The sequence below is a fragment of the Dama dama genome, chromosome 18 (genome assembly GCF_033118175.1).
Source record: "Dama dama isolate Ldn47 chromosome 18, ASM3311817v1, whole genome shotgun sequence".
Lineage (NCBI taxonomy): Eukaryota > Metazoa > Chordata > Mammalia > Artiodactyla > Cervidae > Dama > Dama dama.
The window spans coordinates 113,437,574-113,456,846 of record NC_083698.1 but is presented as its reverse complement, the minus strand read 5'-3'; the positions used below and the strand labels follow the sequence as shown (position 1 = coordinate 113,456,846).

The window sequence follows — 19,273 nt, the reverse complement described above, 5'->3', positions numbered from 1 at the left end:
GCTGCAGCCCCAGGGCGCTCATGTTAAGGGAAGAAGAAGTGGATTCAGGGGGAAATTCGTATTCTCCCGCAGTAGTCTGTCACCTTGGTTTTTTTTTTTAACAGTGTTTGTTTATTTCGTTTTGCAGAATTAATTCACATCAAAAAGATGAACCAGAAACTAGATTACCACAGTAGGTTTGGGCTAGTGATATTTTATTCCAGTAATCATAAATTGGACACCTCTGTCATTGCTGCGGTGTTGAGGATTGACTCTAAAATTATTTAACTTGAAAACATTTTGTGGCTTTATTCTAATTAATTTTCACTAACACAAATATTTAACTGCATCTTCTTGTGGGGCTAAGTTATAAATAAACCTCATATATGTTGCTTTTTACCGTGTATTCTTCTATCAGCTGTCTGTACTAAAGTATGCTTCTTACCATTTTAACTTATTCCTGAATTTTTCTCATTGCATTTGTATCTGCTTAAATGCAATTTAGATTGATATCTATTCTTCCAGTCAAAATTATTTAGCAGCTGGTAAGCAAGATTTGATGATTGCTACATGTTCAAACAGAAGATACTAAATTAAAAATGTAAAAACATGCCTCTGACACATTAGTATTTTTAGGATTCCAACCAAAAAAACTGTCCTGAATCACATGCTCTCACATTTGTCCTTCCTGTGCTGTTCTCTTTCCATTTGTTTCACTTTATTCAGTTTGTTACCTGAGTTTTCAGAGCTGGAATTAACATGAAAGATTTTCAGAAGATTCCATTTTTCCAGGGTTGCTTGCTTTAAACGTAAAAGATCTTAACATTTTAAAATTGTTTGCAAATACAAGTTTCATTGATTTATGTAGATACAATTATGGCTTTGGGGTGTGCTTAGCAATTAATTGTTTTCCACTTAAATCGTGTCTAGATACTCCCTGTAGCTGAAGTATCAGAAGTAAATAGAAATGACTGTTAATAGAAGCAGTAATTCCATTTTTAGTAATCCCTATTTCAAGACATGTTTATTGATTTTATCTATTTTTTCTTTTTGGATAGTCTGGGAAGAAAATAAACAGCAACCCAAATCCTCTTGTCCAAATGTCAGTTGGTCACAAGGCCCAGGAGAGCAAGGTAAGGTGGCGACTCTGACTGGCCCCTGTGACCTTGTGGCCACAGGCGCCCGTTGAGGGGGAGGGTGCAGGTATGGAGACTGTTGACTTCCATGTCTTTGTTTTGTATTCTCAAATCATTCATTTGATAATGAGCTACTTAATTTGGAATAAAATATATTCACTTAAAAATAACATGAAAAAGACATGAATATGTTAATTATGCTTTTGCTTGATTTCATGGGTAGATGACATAGGACAAATTTCTAAGTTTCTTTTGAATGCACTATTAATATTTTGTTTAAAAGGCAACAGTGTACTTAAAATTCTAGAAATGTGAATTGAATAGAAGACATGCTGTTGCTGTAACATGTGCTACTTTCAGGAAACATTTTGGGAATTCCTCCCTTTTTTTGACTGCTAACCATTAATTTATGAAGCTTCCTGACGAGAGGCACCCCACAGCCAGGGGAGTGGGGGCTGTCCGTGCAGGTGACACGCTGTGGCGGGGCCAGGGCCTGGGCTGGGGGCTGCTGGCAGTCCTCTCCCGACACACGGGGGCTGGCATAGTTGACGTCTAGTAGCACAGCCCAGCTGGAGAAGGCTAGGCTGCCCACTCCAGTGTTCTTGCCTGAAGAATCCCAGGACAGGGGAGCCTGGCGGGCTGCAGTCCATGGGGTCGCAAAGAGTCGGAGACGACTGAACACAGCACAGCCCAGAAAACAGGTGTCGTCTCCGCTTCCACACGCCGGGCTGGCAGCACTCATCCACAGAAACATCTCAGAACTGATTCAGGATATTGCTTTCAGATTCGGTACAAAACCAACGAGCCTGTATGGGAGGAAAATTTCACCTTCTTCATTCACAATCCCAAGCGCCAGGAGCTCGAAGTAGAGGTAATTTATTTGCGTGTTTACATAGATGTCTTTATATCTCCACATCACACAGCACGCAGAGAACTGCCACCATGGACCCACCAACCAGACACGTTGCTGTTGCAAGTGTTAGCAGCAGGGCAGGGGGAGTTAGTTTTTAATTTTCAGCTTTTGGCTGATTGTTCCTGGTGTCTAGAACTGCAGTTGGCATTGGTATGTTGGCGTCACTGCCAGCCTTGCTGTGCGTGCTTGCTCTGTAGCTTCTCTGTGGACGTCCAGGGCACTGCTGCGTGCTGGCTGCTCCCAGCCAGGGCACTTCCCTCCTCCCTTGCCTCACTGCCCGCCCGGCCTCGGCCTCAGTGGGCACTTTTGCCTCCTTCAGGTCCTGACGCACAGCCTTCATGTTCCTCTGCTGCTAAGTCTGATGCTGGAGGAAGTTTCTTTCTACTTCTGGTTTGCTATAGGTTTTTGTCATGAGTGGATGTTGAATATTGTCAAAGACTTTTCTATGATGTTTGAGATGATCTTGTGGTTTTTCCTTTTGAAGTTTGTAAATATGGTGAAATGCAGTACTGATTTTCAAATCTTAAATTTCGTAAACCTATATTGATTTTCAAGATTTAACATTAGAAAGCCTTGCAAGCAGACTTTTTTGGGGGAATAACCCTGCTTACTTATGATGTAGTATCCTTTTTACATACTCAATTTAACTTGCTAAAATTGTACTAAGAATTTTTGCATCATAAATAAGAATAAAGGTGTGTTGTGCAACACAGACAAATAGAGCCATTATTTTGTAATAACTTTAAATGGAGTCTAGTCTATAAAATTATTGAATCACTTTTGTACACCTGAAAATAATGTATAAACTATACTTCAATTTTAAGAAAAGAATAAGATGGGATAATAATTTTAAAATGTAATTTTTTGCACTACAACCCAGGGATTGAACCCGTGTCTCTTGCATTCCAGAAAGATTCTTTATCCACTGAGCCACATGGGAAGCCCACTCATAATCTATAGTAACTGGACCTTGAATTTACAACAGTAACTTTTAAAATTCTGTAAACTTAGTTATTTCATTTAAAAATGCTTTTGTGTTTACCGTTTAAAAAATAAGCAATCAGGCTTTTAGGTTTTCATGTGTAGTTAACTTATTTGATCATTTTCGTATAGTCTATGAAACCATCAAAGTTGTTACTCTTTTTGTTTAAACAATCTGTAGCATGACAATCTAACAGGAATAATTCCTGTTGTAGAGGTAGAGCTGAAAGTTATTATTCAGCAGCCAGATATTGCCATGCCTTTAGAGCAGGTATTGTAGATTTTGAATAGAAAGCTTAAAAGAAACTTAGAAATGTGTCTTCTCCATAAGCAAGTGTTTATGTTTATCCAGTAGAACCTTGGCACAACAGCAGGAGTGTGTGCTGCCACCATTTTCACAGGATTTAAGACATTTCTTTCTAATGTTCAGATTTGTGTGGACTGCTGTCTCTAGCTCAGGGTTCTTGTAGTGGATTCTTTGGACAAGACTTTCGTCTTTTATTCTCATTATGACTGTGATGAGGACATGACCGGCCCTGTGACACAGATACCCTGTGACACCACTTGTTACAGTGTTGTGTCTCCCTGAGGAGCTCTCCTCCTGCCTCATTTATGGACGCATGACTGAGAAGGGGGAGGCTGAGATGTGTTTTTGACACCCGGGTTTTGGGCCTCCTGCGTTTTCTGTCTCTGTCCCGCGCTGAGCGGTCTGTGTGTTTGGCAGGTGAGAGATGAGCAGCACCAGTGTTCGCTGGGGAACCTCAGGATCCCTCTCAGCCAGCTGCTCGCCCGTGAGGACATGACCCTGAACCAGCGGTTCCAGCTCAGCAACTCAGGCCCCAACAGCTCGCTGAAGATGAAGCTCGCCCTCAGGGTACTGAGTCTCCAGAGTGGTTGGGGGAGGGTCCCGGGTGGCTGTGTAGCTCCGGGGAGCGATGAGCAAGGCTGTGCTCAGACACCGGTGGCAGCAGTGTTTCCAGGCTGTTGAGCAGGCCGGAACTCTTCCTCACACTTTCAGATGAATCCAACCAGTCTTTTTTTTGTTGTTTTTTTGATCCTTTAGCCCAGAAAGTATTGCTATCTGGATCAATAAAGTTTTCTGCTACTGTTAAATTTTCAAAAGTCATTCAGAAGGGAGAATTTAATAAAACTCTGCAAGATGGTAGAAATTACAGGAAAAATAAATTTTGTCCAAAATAGACAATGATTCATTTGTAAGTACCTAAGGAAATGCTGAAAATAAAACTGGCAAACATATGGGAAAGTGCTAAAACTCTCTAATTTTTAAAATGCAAATTAAAATGAAGAACCAGCTTCTTAAAAAATTCAGTAGTCTGTGGAGGGTGTGGTAGCAACAGTCTCCTCGGGCCTGGTCACAGCCTTTCCAGGTGGGACCACAGTGTCTCCAGTGGTAAATCATAGAGCTCTTCCTCTGGAAGCCCGACTCCTGGAGCAGCACAGCACTGGGGGTGTTGGCTGCAGCTTCACTTGGTAACGGTGGGGACCGGCTATCAGTATGACCCCCGATGCCGGGCGTTCACGTGTAGGCTGTGTAGGACGTGTGCACACGCAGAGCAGGTGTGGAAGGAGCACGCGGGGCGGGGCTGCTTGCATGTTGACTCTCGGAGTCCGGCAGCCTCTCCTTCCGTGATCGCTGGTGAGATGGCAGGATGGGGGTTGGTGGAGGAGGAGTTTATGACCTGGCTCTTCCTCCACGAAGCTCCCACAGTGCCAAGAGTGGCCGCCAGCAGAGGCCAGAGCGTGTTGCACTGCTGGGTGACCTGCACACTCTTGTTTTACACTTTCTGTGATGTGGTAGGATACCTAAATAGGTAGACTGCTTTGAATGTTTTGTGCCAGGGTTTAAAGAAACTTTGCAAATGAGGATCCTTAAAGCTGTTCACACGTGAGCCTGTGACCAGCGTCAGCGTTTTTCATCCCGGGTCTGTTTTCACCCCAAGGTGCTCCACCTTGAGAAGCAGGAGAGGCCTCCAGACCACCAGCACTCGGCTCAAGTAAAACGGCCCTCTGTGTCCAAGGAAGGGAGGAAAGTCTCCGTCAGGCCTCAGATGTCTGCGTCGCCGGGCTCGGGTGACAGCGGCACGGCCCCGTCCACGCCAGTCGCTGGGAGCGGCGAGAGGCCTGGCGTGGAGGAGCGAGGCCCGCCCGTGGAGGCCAGCCTGCAGGGCCCGAGGGACCTCGGCCGGAGCTCCTCCAGCCTCCAGGCGGGCCCCGCCGGCTCCCCCAGCCACGTCTCCGTCAAGGAGCCCACCCCAAGCATCGCCTCGGACATCTCGCTGCCCATTGCCACGCAGGAGCTGCGGCAGAGGCTGCGACAGCTTGAGAAGTAACTAGACATGCCCGCACTCTTGTGACACCGGCGCGGGGCCCACAGGCTGTGGGTGGGGAATGCAGTCTTAAGCAGACGGTTTCAGGCAGTGTGCCCCTTTCGCTCCCTGAGCCTCTGGCTTTCAGAGTAAACCTGTTATTTTCTGGTGCCTAGTGTTTGGCTCACTTAAAGCTTAAGAACAGTGGGGTGATCCTCAGGTCAGGAAGGAAGCGTCTAGAGTGGACCTGTTGGACCTTAGCCCGGGTCATGGAAAGGCCTGGTGGCAGTGGGGCGTGTTTGTTGTTTGAGGACAGCCCTGCTCTTTCATTCTGGGTCCACACCCGCCACACCGCCCAGCGCTTTGTCTGGGGATGTTTGTGTGGATTCCTCACTCACGCCAGTGCATCACAGGTGTGTCCATGGCTCCCTTAGATAAGGACAGGGTCTGCGGTTACCCTGAGCCTCAGATGTGAGCCTTTTCCTCTCGGCAGGAGGAGAGACTTGCCCTTTGAAGCAGCTTCCTCTGCTGTCCTGCCGTGCTCGGTGTGAGGTGGGACAGGCAGCGCAGAGAGCTCTCTGCTTCAGCCTAAGATGGGCCGGGGCTGTGACCTCATCAGACGACCCGCGAGGCTGGGGCTGGGGGCTCCGAGAAAGGAGTGCAGATTCGGGCAGTGCCCGGGTAGACGGAGCCTCAGAAGGACCGAGAGTTGATGTCTGTAAGGAGAGCCCCTGTCTTGATTTTACTTTGGGCCCCAGTTTTTAGGAGTTGGGCTATATTGAACCCTTGAGTGGAATGTGAATCCTGCTGGTCTGTTTGTGCCCAGAAGTTCAGACAGGGTTCCCATTCGTGGGTTTTTTTGCCGCCACCTCATGCGAGGGAAAGGACGTGCTCACAGGCTCTGAGCCGTCTGCAGAGCTCACTTTCCGCTGTGTTTCCCCAGTGGAACCACCCTGGGACAGTCACCCCTGGGGCAGATCCAGCTGACCATCCGGCACAGCTCGCAGAGGAACAAGCTGGTGGTGGTCGTGCACTCCTGCAGGTGAGCGTCCTCACGGAGCAGAGCAGGCAGGCGGGGCTCTGAGTAGGGACCGTGATCCTGATTGTCACAACATTTTCTGTTCACAACCATTTTGTTTGCTCTAATACTCCCTTAAACTGCCATGCTGTAGTTTGTAAAACGTTCCCTGTTACTGAGCCTTTATAACACAATAACGGGCGTATTTTTCTGTTTTTGAAGTGTCTTTGGGGATTCAGTTTCCAGAGTAGGTGACAGTCCAGAAGATCCAGGCAGGTCTGTGGGATCATGGCAGGAGCAGCTGCAGTCTTTCAGGAAGAGCAGACCAGAGCAGGGCGGCGAGTCCTCACTCAGTGAGCACGGCAGGAGACGGCAGGGCTGCTGCAGCTTGTGTTTGGTCATTAGTGAGGATGGTGTAGAGCTGACTGATATATGTGACTTGTCGGTCTCACTAGTAGCTCTGATGTAAATAGGTGATATAAAAATTTAGATGTTCTAAAAAAGTGTTGGAAACAGGGAAGAAAGATTAGTAATGTTTAGAAACATGATGATGTGAACGTGTAGGTCCGTTCAACACGTGTTTATTTACTGAGCACCTCCTATGTTGCTGCTGCTGAGGCGCTTCCTGGGAGAGCTTCCAGAGCAGCAGGCTGGCCAGAGGGCCCTCCTCTGGGCTTCCGGGCTCCTCGAGCAGTTGGAAGTGGCTGCACGGACAGTTGAGCCTGGGACACTGTAGGTTTGAGCAGTGTGGCTACACCGACATGGAAGATTTTTCTTCAGTACTGAATATCACCACCCTACACCACGTGCCGTTGGCTGACTCCGCGGAGACAGAACCACATAGGTCCTTAACCTCCGTGTAGTTCAAGATCAGCTGTAATTAAATACTAGGTGTGTTTGGCCCAGTTGTTGGGACAAGAGCAGCGAGGAGGAGGTGGGCATGTGTCTGTGACGGAAGGGCTCAGTGGAACGGAGGGCAGAGGAGGGCGTACTCGGCCTGAGCAGAGGCCAGGGAGCAGTCCTGAGGACTGCAGCTGCACGGCCTCCTGGGAGGCTGACTGTCCCTCCCTCTCCGGGGCCTCCCGGGAGGCCGGCTGCATCCCTCCCTGGGAGGGCCAGTGAAGCGGTGTGGAGGGCGACGCCGTGGTTTCCCTGTTGGCAGCAGAGCAGGGAGTCAGAGCGTCCCCTGGACTCTGGGCTGAGGAGGTGGGGTCCAGGCCACCTTCTCGGCCACTGGAAGCCGTGAGCACAGGAGAAGACGGTTGCCTCCCTGAACTCTTAGCACCAGGATAAATGCAAAAGTGGGGGAAGGTTCTCGTGTGGTGCTCACAGGCATAGTTCTAGACCCTAACCCAGTGTTCTCTGGTCTGTGTTACAAGAAATCTCATCGCCTTCTCTGAGGATGGCTCTGATCCCTACGTCCGCCTGTATTTGTTACCAGACAAGAGGAGGTCGGGAAGGAGGAAAACACACGTGTCAAAGAAAACGCTGAATCCCGTGTTTGATCAGAGGTACGGTCCACACCGCCCTTTGAGGAAGGCCTGGTGGTGCCTGTGGGGAGACTGTGAGCAAAAAACACCTTCCTGTGAGCAGTCGGGGGCTTGCTGATAGATTTGAGTATCACATGGATCCCCAGGCCACACCCCAACAGCCTTGGCCTCCACACGTGTGGCTGGACCCCAGTCCTCGTGGCTCAGACACCACCGACATCTGGGGAAGCGACAAGCTGAATGGTGTTGATGTCCACTGATTCAGTTTACATTCCATCGTTGAAGGTACTAGTTGCTTACTGTGCTTTCCGACCAGTGACTTCATTTAAACTGAGGCCAGAAACCAATGAAGTGAGCACCAGTCTTGGTCAGCTACAGCCTCTCCAAGTTTGGGGACCCACCTGCAAACCTGAGGTTCGGGCTGCTCGCTCTGGGGAGACCGGCCTCTCCACGTGTCCCGGCGAGGCCTGCGACCTTGTCCTCTGCTCTGCCAGCCTGCGCGCCTCCAGGAGCCTCTGGCGTCAGCCGCCAGGAGCTGCCTGCAGATGCCTCCTCCTCCACGAGGCTGCCTTGAGGACGCTGGTCTTCCTTCACTCAGGGCTGTGAGCTCTCACTCCTTGGTCTGCAGGTGACAGACTGGCCTGGACTGCCCAGGTGTCTCACACCACAGCCCAGGTTTTTCCCCAGGAATCAGGCGTTGTGTACACACCGGGGAGCCACAGAGTCAGCTTCGCATATTTAGGGTTCCAGTCTCCTGTTGTGTTCGGGAAATAATGGGGTGGGGTGGGGGGAACTGAGTCTTCCTGAAGGGCCAGGTCTAAACATCTAGCCAAAGAGATCACTTCTACAACAAAGAAACAAAGATCATGTTTGGAGTGGACTCATAAACAGAAATGTCATTTTTTAGTTACAATAAAACAGCAAAATTATGGAGAAGTGTAGGATGATCCTCTTTTTCCACTTCAGCTTTGATTTCAGCGTCTCACTGCCAGACGTGCAGAGAAGAACCTTGGATGTGGCCGTGAAGAACAGCGGCGGCTTCCTGTCCAAAGACAAAGGGCTTCTTGGCAAAGTAGGTTAAAAAAGTTCTGCGTTTTGTAAAAATTAAACACTTGACCCAGAGTGCACATTTTAGACTGGATTTATGTACATGGATCATCCACGGCAGCGAAGCTGCCGTGAGTGGTTTGTGAGTCAGTATCGATGTGAATTATCTCCACTGACACTGCATGATAAGCTGCCATCAAGGCTGTTGGCTACAGGAAGGGCCTCTTGGGTATAATCGACTATAGGTCATGGGTGGATCTTAAGGGTAGAAAAATTGAAAAGCCAGACACCCAAAATGCAAGTTGCCAGAACCCACTTCTATAGGTGTTTTCTAACCCACAGGTACTGGTTGGCCTGGCATCTGAAGAGCTCGCCAAAGGCTGGACCCAGTGGTGAGTGTCCCCCACAGACAGACACAGAGCCCGTGGGTCCACTCAGGAGCACGGCCCCCATGACCGCTTGTCTGCTGTCTTCCTGTGTCTCAGGTACGACCTCACCGAAGATGGGACGAGGCCCCACGTGGTGACGTAGGCCGCACCATCAGGAAGCCCTCCATGCACCTGCCCGCCCTGCCCCGACACCCTACACACACACCCCCCGGCAGACACACCCACGCTGCCCCCGCACCGACACACCCCTCCCCCCACCCCTCGCAGGCGTACCCATGCTCTTTTTATAATTTCACGTACTTGGTTACTGGCCCCCTGACGGTTTTATAAAATGTTGATATTTTAGGCGTATTTCGCCAGTATTAGTATTAAGTTTTGTATGTTTAAATTTCCTCTAGTATTTCACCAGTTGTTACGGCGCGTAGCATAGCGGCCAGCTGTTGTGTGTGTAAAGCTGTATGTCGGCCGTCTCTCCTAGGAAGCCGGTGTATGGACCTGCTTATTATTGCCTTGTTTTGTATATCACTGAGGTGTACTATGCTATATAAAGAGACTATTTTTTATGATCTCTACATGCTGGTTTGAAATTCAGAGAAAATGGATCAAGGAAATATATATATTTTTTTCTTCTAAAACTTATTAAATTCTTATTACAAATAATCATTTTTGTCTTTGCAGGAAAAAGTTCTCAGTGACCTATTTTGTGGTGTTTCTTTTTAAAAAGAAAAGCTGAAAGATTAGTAAATGCTAGTATATTTCTGCTCATTATGAATGGTAAAAGAATGTATGCAAAATATTTACACTTTCATAAATATACAGATGTATTATAAGGAGTCAGTTGTAGTGCTTATAAGGAAAAATGTTGTATAACTGAGCAATATAAAATATCACAAGAATTGTCACGGTTCATAGTGCACTAATCTGAAATTTCTCACATAAAGTAGAATGTCTTGTTTATTTTTAGTTGCTTGTTATAACTTATTCATGAAACAGTACAGATACAGAATCCTTTTCCTGAAATATAATACTTCAATGTTAGCAGTTAGTCTGTTGTGGAATTTTCAGTGTTTTCTCAGCTGCAAAAGAAAGACTGAACTCAGGTTGTCTCTGCAGAGGCTGTGAGACAGGTCGGGGTGAGCAGATAGGACATGACGTGGGAAGCCGCCGCTGGCACACACGTGTCGGTGTGACGCGCACGGGGTGGGGCTGACGCACGCGCGTCGGTGTGACGCACACGGGGCGGGGCTGGCGCATGCGTGTTGCTGTGACGCGCATGGGGCGGAGCCGGCGCCTCCACCGCGGGGACCCAGGGGTCTGGGCACAGTGGCAGCAGGCTGTCAGTAACCTCCTACTGGGTTTCTTCACCTCATGCCGTGACTGACCTCAGTATTGGGATGTTGTTACACAACTTTTATTTGGGAGTATTTTTTTCTTCTTAGATTAGGAAAAGCATGCTTTATATCCATGTATATAAAGGTCCCAAGCCTCTTGGGAGGTGAGATTCCATAGCCGTGCAGCAGCTGTGCATGCCCTGAACACGGTGCACGTGTGCAGAAGGCTTTAAATATTCTAAGCTGCGGGATGCAGATGACTTCCTTAGCCATGAGAACATCCTCCAGCCCTGTGTAAATACCGGGGGAAATGCGGCTCTGAGCTTAGAGACCTCACCGTGCGTCCCACGTGATTCCTGGACGCTCGCCCGGCCTGACTGCCCAAGTGCCTGTGGACGCTGCCTCTGCTCTGCCTCTCCTGCCCTCGGGGCTCAGCTCTGGCGGGTCATACTCTGACCCCGGGGGGCGGCGGCGGGGGGGGGGGGGGGGGGTGGGTGGAGCCCGGAGCCTCGCAGCACGTTTCTAGCAGCCGTGCAGACCCGGTGCCCTCGCAGCTTCCTGGGCCGAAAAGCTGCGAAGCCCCAGCAGAGACCACCTCCTCCATCAGCGCGGGAGGCGTTGCAAACCTGGTGGCACGTACAGGAAACTGACTGGTGTTTCAGCAGCAGGAGAAGAACAGGTCATCACTAAATCCACGGCCTGCCCATGGTTTTAGGTTTATTGGAGACTTTTTAAAAGTTGGGTTTGTTGTGGGAGTTCCCTGGCGGTCCAGTGGTAAGAACCGGATGCTTTCACTGCCAGGGACCTGGGTTTAACCTCTGGTCAGGAACTGAGATCCCACACGCCATGAGGTACCCGCTGCTCCTCGCCAAAATCAGGTTTTTTGAAGGGCTTCTGGCATAATTTGTAAAAGAAGGGAAACACTCACTGAAATTTAGTACACTCGTGATTTCTGCCAACATCCCCAGTATCTGGGTTTTGTAGCCATGTACTTCACCTGTTCAACATGTTTTACTTGATGGAATGCTTTATGTAAGCAATTAGGCAAAATAAATGACACGAAAGGTGCAAAACCCAAAAAAAAGCCAGTTAGCAGCACGATGCCCACCTTTGTGTGGACAGTGGGGCCTGGACAGACCCAGCAGCCAGCACCGTTCTCTGCAAAGGGAAGGGATGGCTCTAAGGCCGGAACTCTGCCTTTATGGCCGACGGGTGTTCAGAGGAAAGCTCTTGTGTCCGGTGGGGCAGCTGAGAGTCGGCTTTAGGCCAGACCCCGGGCTCCATGATCCTAGCGATGGACAGTCCAGTTCTCAGAACCTTCATCGCCAGTGTTGAATAACTGCTTCATCTGGGAAAAGGGAACTTCAACTTTTCTACCTTGACCCAAGCCAATGGAGGGAAAATTAACATTGCTTAATTCGAATTGTTACTTTATTGCTTATCCTGTGCCTTAAAGTGTGAAGTGTGAGGCGTTGCTTCAGGTTAAAACAGAAGACGCCTTGCAGCCGAGTTCACCACAGTTTATTCCTCATCAAGGGTCAGCCCTCCTATGTCAGGAACTGAAGCCAAATGCAAATAGTGGTTGTTGCTTTAACGCCATTCTAGCTGGACCACCCCCTGCAGATAGAACACAGCAGAGGGTTTTTTGGTTTTGTTTTTTATTGTAAAATGCCCTTTTTCCTCAGCTAATTTTACATGGCAGTGCGTGTGTTTATTCAATAAAACTGTGTTATCTCGCTTGTGATTTATCCTTTCTCTGTCTTTTAAAGTCAGATTCTCAGTGTGGAGCCAGGCGATCTGAAAAGTGTGTGCAGCATAGTACTTGCATTTGTTACTTGTGAATTCTTTTGTTTTCAAAACTATATCAGATCACTGATATTACTCCTTAGTTTCCATCTTAATTTGACTTTTCTCTGCCTCTCTGACTCTGAGTTTTGAAAACAGCTCTTCTGAAAGATAATCATGAATAGAAAAAAACAAGTCTTTAAAACCAGAGCGCTGAGGAGTTGTGAAGAGGGTCTGATTTGAACAAAAGGGAAACCACTAGAGGCAGTGTGACTGAGTCCGGGCTCACTCTGCTCACCACTGGATAGGCCAGTAAATCCGGGAGATGATGACGCGTTGAGGCCAGGAATACGACTTCATCAACTTTATTCAGAGAGCTGGCTGACCTAGAAGATGGCAGGCTAACGTCTCAAAATAATCATCTGGACCAGGCTTGGATGCCAGGTTCTGTTATGTATCAGACATGGTGAGGTGAGAAACAAAGTAAAAAGACCATTTAATTTTTGTGAATAGCTCCTAGAATGGCAAGCCTCAGACAGGGGGGAAGGGTTAGTTTCATTTCCTTACAGCCATTTCACAGGTGGTGTGAAAACGAATATTTCCTGCCGTATCAATAAACAAGGATGAGCTAACAAGGGTTAGCAATCTGTCATTTCAGACCCCAAATGTGAATTTTGAGCAGGTACCACTCCCTAGAATGTCACAGTCATTCACAGGTTGAGGGGGGCGGGGGGCAGGTTATCTCCCAGTGAGCTAAACAAAGTCACTTTAGCCCTGTTCCTGGCACACAGTTGATGAAAAGTATCTGTTGAATAAAGGATGTATAAACTTGGCAGACCTTAAATAACAATAACATGAACTTATCCTAACAAGTTTCCATTTAAAAAAAGATAGCAATTGACAGTTCTCAATTATGGCTAAAGAGAAAGATACGGATGGACACAGTAAAGAATACTGTTGCGACAAAAGCCAATAGTATAATTGTCTGAGAAGTAATTGAACCAGGAAGTCTGTCTGTTTTTCTGTTAATCTGGAAATCCTGGGCAATACAACAAGGACAGAAATAGGTTATAAATTTTGTCTTGGGAAAGAAGGTCGTTTTCAAATAGGAGATTGACAACGTGAAAAACCTAAGCAAGTCATATGAAAACTCTTGAACAAGTATTTCATAAAGGACCAGTTATAAAAACATAGAAATGTCTGTGTCTTATACAAAAATAGGTACTAGAAAACAGAATGGAAAACCTACAGCAGGCCTGGCGCCACACGAGAGGTGAGACCTGCTCCCGATCAGGAGCGGGCGCAGTTGGGCTCCACTCCCCGGAACCCATCCCGGAGCACTGCCGCGCCGGGGCCCTGGGGGACCGTGTCGAAAACAGTCAGTGGCGGTTCTCTGACGCTGCAGCTCCCTGGGGTGGTGAGGCCAGTTGAGACCAACAGGAGACTGACCGAAAAATCTTAAAACCCTGGGAGATAGATGTAAAAGAGGGCTCCGGAAACCTCTCGCGTCCCTGGGCGCCTAGGAAGGCGTGCTCGTGCGCAGGCGCATGAGTGAGGCTAGGCCGGTCCCCTCCAGCTGTGCTGAGGCTCCGTCGGCTGGGGTGAGGGCCGAGCAGGACCACCTGATGGGGCACACACCAGCTCTTACCAAGCACCCGGAAAGTGAACGTCGCTCAGCCGTGCCTCTGCGACCCCACGGACTACACAGTCCATGGGATTCTCCAGGCCAGAACACTGGAGCGGGTAGCCGTTCCCTTCTCCAGGGAATCCTCCCCACCCAGGGATCGAACCCAGGTCTCCCTCATTGCGGGCGGATTCTTTACCAGCTGAGCTATCAGGGAAGCCCAAGAATACTGCGACAGGAGTCCGAAGTATTAAAGAAACCTGACCAAATTGGCTAACTGAGTGCAGACTTAAGAGGCAGCATGTGACAAAGAATATGGCTTCTAGAGAATTTATCCAAGAAAGCTACTAAGTGAAAAATATCTGAGTCTAGGGGAGGTCTCTTTCTTACCTACTTACAACGTGGCCACACTGTATTATTTCAAATTTTCAACAACAGCAGCCGACATACCGAGAAACAGGATACTATAAGCCACACACAGAGGAAAAAACAGTCATCAAATGTGCCCCCCAGGAAGCCCAGGTGTAAGCAGACACAGACCTTAAATCAGACATTAGGTAAGTATGTTCAAGGAAAACTATCCAAAGAATTCACAGAAAGTGAAGTGTGGTTTTCAGCAAAATAGAGAATAGCAGGAAAGAGAAATTATCAAAAGAAGGAAATAAGAGTTCTGGAGTATAAAATACAGTACTTGAAATGTAAATGTCACTGAAGTTCAGCGACAGACTTGCGTTCACAGAAGAGTCAGGAACTTGAGGCTGAGTTGCAGACCATCTCCTCTCCTCTGAGCACAAAGCAGGATGGAGCACGAACAGGCCACTCAGTGAAGCCCCAGAGGGGAGGGAGGAAGGGGACCGGGAAGAACACTGAACGAGATGATGGGAAACACGCCCGGGTTTGCTGGAAACGTCGCACATTAAAGAAGCTCAGCAAACCTCCCGCAGGAGAAAGTCAGAGGCCCCAGGAGGCAGGCGCGGCTCAGCCGAGCCGTAAAGGAGGGAAGGAAGGGAGCGGGGCGTGTCCCCAGAGTCTCTTCTCACCGTTACACCTGCGCTGCAAGGGCCAGCCGAGCACGGACGTCTGCTTCCGCCATCCCCTCGAGTCAGTCCCCTGTTTCTACAGGGAGTGGCCGGGCCGAGAGCGGAGCCCCAGTTAGACGGACCCGCGCGGCCCCGCACGCGTCCCGCCGTCGGCTGAGCGGACCCAGGGGGGCAGGAGCGGCTGCAGCCGTGCCTGGCGAGCGAGCAGGACGCAGGCCGTGTCGCGGGGTCCGTGGGAAGGCGCCTGGCGTGCGCGGGCGGGGGGGCAGCCGCCGCGTCCCCAGCTCTGCGCCGGCTGCAGGCCCCCGCGCAGCGGCCCCACGGGCGCCCTCTGCTGCCCGCGGCCTGCCTAGGCCCGTGGGCCGGGACCTCCGAGGGCCGCGCCCCCCGCGGCCCCGCCCGGCCTGGCTGAGAGGCGGAGAGCTGCTCCCCGCGGCACAGACAGGCCATGGTTTGTAACTGCTGCTTTCGTTCATCGCGGTGTGAGGTAAAGAAATGTGCAGAAGCCCTAATGGCTGTGCCCTGCCTTTTCACAGACTGGCTGCCGTGGGCCCACATGTGGTGACCATGTGCCCCCCCAGGTGCCCTTCAGCGCCCCCCACCCTCCCGCAGCTCCTCCCTACACTCGCCCTGCGGAGGGGCCTCGTCAGACCCTGCGCTCCACGACTGTCTGGCTTCTTCCGGGCGACGTGTCGCTTGCAGCAGACCACGTGACGTCTCTCGAGTCACTTGGGGGGAGAGTAGGAGGTGACAGCAGCAGCTGCAGCTGGGACTGCTGCTCGGTCGTCGCGGCCTGTCACGGCCGCGCCAAGGAGCAGGGGTCACAGTCCCGCCACCGAGGCGCCCGAGGGCCAGGCCTGCAGCGGGGTGGGGGCACTCCGGGTCCCTTGCCCCCGGGAACCTTTGGTGACTTGGGATGCCCTCCACGAGCTCCCTGCATGCCCTGGGCCACAAGCCCCTGGCAGTGCCTGTCTTCTGAGGCCTGGTGGATTCTACTTGAAGTAACTGCAGACGAGGACCCGCGGGCCAGGCCGGGCAGCACCAGGCAACCCCAGGAGGGTTTCCTGCGCCAGCCAGGAGGACGCGGTTGCAGGCCACACATCTCCGCGCTCAGGCTCCAGGCTGGTCCCGGTCCCCAGTCCAACGCAGGACAGTCGCACACGAGACATATGCTTTTCTAGAAGCTTCTCTACAATACAACAGTGTGGGGGAGGCTGGTTCTCACAGGTTCTGGGTCATTTCACTGCTGCCAACTGCAGGACTGGGTTTGTCCCCAAGGTAAAAAGCAAGCTGTTCACAGCAGTTTTCTAACTAAGCAGAAAAGTAAAGGCGCAGCCCTCTGTTCTGTGTGCAAGCCCGCCTCCATGTGATGGAGACGGGTTTTCTTTTGTTAGACTCTTCTTTTTCTTTTCACGCTAATATTTCATATCAAATAACCCAAGATTTCCTTTCATTTGTCTGCAACTTTGCAAGCTGCTTCAATTCAGCTTGAGAGGCTGAGCTCTTTATTGGTGAACACTTTAGCATAACTTAAATGAAACATAACACCAAGAGCTTCTTAGATCATTTTTTATGCAACAGTTTTTCCAAATTCTTGCCCGGATTGTCCCTCACGCCCTTCCAAGTGTGTGAATGCCCCCAACACGAGGAGCCAGATCTATCTGTTCTTTATAAAGAGTGCAGAAAATGGCTTTGGGGAAATTTGGTTGTATACCCATATTACCCTTCTTTGAAAGTGTAAACCTCTGAAGTATCTCGTTGACTTTTTCCAAATGTAGAAGGCCAACTGCTTATAGTGCTACCCACTGCTTGATAACGTTTAATCAGTCCACTACACACAAGGCAGCATGCAGGGCCGTGAGGGAGCAGATGTGCATGTCTGCCTGTGTCTGCACGCACGAGCACGTGGGAATTGCAAATGCACGCACGAGTGGACATGTGTGTGTTGTGTGTGCATGTTGACTGTGCACACACCTGCCTCATATGTTTACACATGTGTGCACGCAACTATATGGATATGTGCTTGTGTTGCATGTGTGTATGGTGTGTGCATATGTATGCACTTTGTGTGCGTGTGTATAAGTATGCATGAGCATGTTTGGCTCTTCCAAGGCATTCTCCTCAAACCCAGGGTTTCAGATCTGGATCCTCTTGAGAGCGGAGCCTAAGGCAAGACCCCTGTGCGTGAGGTTGTTTGGTAATGTGGAGCTGAGAGCGAGACTTCCCTTTTCTTCTGGTCTCTGAAAAGGTAAGTTTGCATGAGAGAGTGATCGCCTGTTTCTTAAAACTTTGGTGAAATTTGCCTATAAAAATTTCTGAGCCTCATGCCTTTTAGGAAGAATTGGATTAACATTCATTTTAACGTTTGGTATTAGTTTATTTTCAATTTCTCATCAAATCAGTTTTGCAGACTATCTACCTCATGCTTTCCAATTTATTGGAAAACAATTTCTTTTGAATCTCTGTTATGTTTGTAGTTGCAGCTGCTTTTAATTTCCTAACATTGTTTCTGTGTACCTTCTACTTTTTTCTTGATTAGAATTGCTAGAAATCCATTAATCTTATTAGTTTTGTGAAGAAGAAAATAAGAAAGTAAAAGTGTTAATCGCTCAGTTGTGTCTGACTCTTTGCAACCCCATGGACTGTAGCCCACCCAGGATCCTCGGTTCATGGGATTCTCCAGGCAAGGATACTGGAGTGGGTAGCATTCCTTTCTCCAGGGGGTCTTACTGACCCAGGGATCGAGCCTGGGTCTCCTGCATTACAGATGGATTCTTCACCATCTGAGCCACCAAGGAAGCAGATTAGCTTTGTAAAGATATTATTTTATTATGTCAATTGTTTTCTTTATATTAGATTCTGCTCTTGCCTCCATTCTGTCTATCTTGGTTTACAGAGTTGAACATCAAACTTATTTTCCATCCTTCTTTTAAGACAATTAAATTCATCTAACGCTAGAAGTTTTACCTTACATACTGCTCTGCTTCCCCCCACCCCCAGTTTGGCTAAACACATGCTTTCATCTAGATCTAGATGTTTTCTAACTTCCATTGAGATTTACTCTTTATTCCTTGAGTTACACAGAACATTTTTTAAGTTTCCAAGCATGCTTCCCCCACCTTCTGATTTTGGTTATGAATTTAATTGCACTGGTGTCAGAGAAGATCCTCTTCATGAATCACTGCCTTGTCGTGGTAAACAGGCTTGGGTAACTCAATGAAGCTATCAGCCATGCCGTGCAGCGCTACCCAAGATGGACGGGTCATAGTTAAGAGTTCTGACAAAACGTGCTCCACTGGAGGAGGTAATGGCAAACCACTCCAGTATTCTTGCCTCAAGAACCCCATGAACACTATAAAAAGATGTAACACCGAAAGATAAGCCCCTCAGGTTGGGAGCTGTCCATATGCTACTGGGGAAGAGTGGAAGGTGGTTGCTAATAGCTCCAGAAAGAATGAAGAGCCTGGGCCAAAGCGGAAATGACGCCCAGTTGTGGATGTGTCTGGTGGTGAAAGTACAGTCTGAAACTGTAAAGAACCATATTGCATAGGAACCTGGAATGTTAGACCCAAGAATCAAGGTAAATAGGACATGGTCAAGCAGAAGATGGCAAGAGTGAATGAACATCGACATCTTAGGAATCAATGACCTAAAATAGACAGGAATGGGCAATTTTAATTAGGATGACCATTATAACTACTACTATGGGCAATAAACCTTAGAAGAAATGAAGTAGCCTTCATAGTCAACCAAAGAGTCTGAAATCTAGTACTTGGCCACAAAAATGACAGAATGATCTTGATTGATTTCCAACGCAAACCATTCAGCATCACAGAAATTCAAGTCTATGCCCCAACCACTAGTACTGAAGAAGCTGAAATTGACCAGTTCTATGAAGACCTATAAGACCTTCTAGAATTGACACCAAAAAAAAGATGTCCTTTTCATCACAGGGGACTAGAATGCAAAAGAAGAAAGTCAAGAGATACCTGGAATAACAGACAAGTTTGGCCTTGGAATACAAAATACAGCAGGGCAGAGGCTAACAGTTTTGTCAAGAGAACACACCAGTCATGGCAAACACCCTCTTCTGACGACACAAGAGATGACTCCACACATGGACATCACCAGATGGTCAATACCAAAATCAGATTGATTATATTCTTTGCAGTCAGTGATGGAGAAACTCTATATAGTTAGCAGAAATAAGACC

At 48.7% G+C, this 19,273-nt stretch overlaps 1 protein-coding gene and 1 long non-coding RNA gene across 4 annotated transcripts in view; one reads left to right on the top strand and one right to left on the bottom strand.

Moving 5' to 3' along the window:
- Nucleotides 1-10,325, top strand: part of ESYT2 (extended synaptotagmin 2) — a 75,028-nt gene extending 64,703 nt beyond the window's left edge. For 2 of the 3 annotated variants that reach the window (XM_061166247.1, XM_061166246.1), the window contains 9 exons: nucleotides 1,038-1,112; nucleotides 1,900-1,986; nucleotides 3,734-3,883; nucleotides 4,971-5,356; nucleotides 6,280-6,378; nucleotides 7,734-7,865; nucleotides 8,811-8,916; nucleotides 9,234-9,283; nucleotides 9,377-10,325. In XM_061166247.1, the coding sequence (XP_061022230.1) occupies nucleotides 1,038-1,112; nucleotides 1,900-1,986; nucleotides 3,734-3,883; nucleotides 4,971-5,356; nucleotides 6,280-6,378; nucleotides 7,734-7,865; nucleotides 8,811-8,916; nucleotides 9,234-9,283; nucleotides 9,377-9,422 (1,131 nt within the window). In that variant the 3' untranslated portion in view covers nucleotides 9,423-10,325. The remainder of the gene's footprint in view (nucleotides 1-1,037; nucleotides 1,113-1,899; nucleotides 1,987-3,733; nucleotides 3,884-4,970; nucleotides 5,357-6,279; nucleotides 6,379-7,733; nucleotides 7,866-8,810; nucleotides 8,917-9,233; nucleotides 9,284-9,376) is intronic. The other variant, XM_061166248.1, reaches the window with a different exon arrangement.
- Nucleotides 10,326-12,189: 1,864 nt separating this feature from the next.
- On the bottom strand, nucleotides 12,190-15,054 carry LOC133072679 (uncharacterized). The gene is made up of 2 exons (XR_009696793.1): nucleotides 14,712-15,054; nucleotides 12,190-12,843 (listed from the first exon to the last, which is right to left on the bottom strand). It is a non-coding gene; the product is annotated as an uncharacterized LOC133072679 (long non-coding RNA).
- Nucleotides 15,055-19,273: the final 4,219 nt, after the last annotated feature.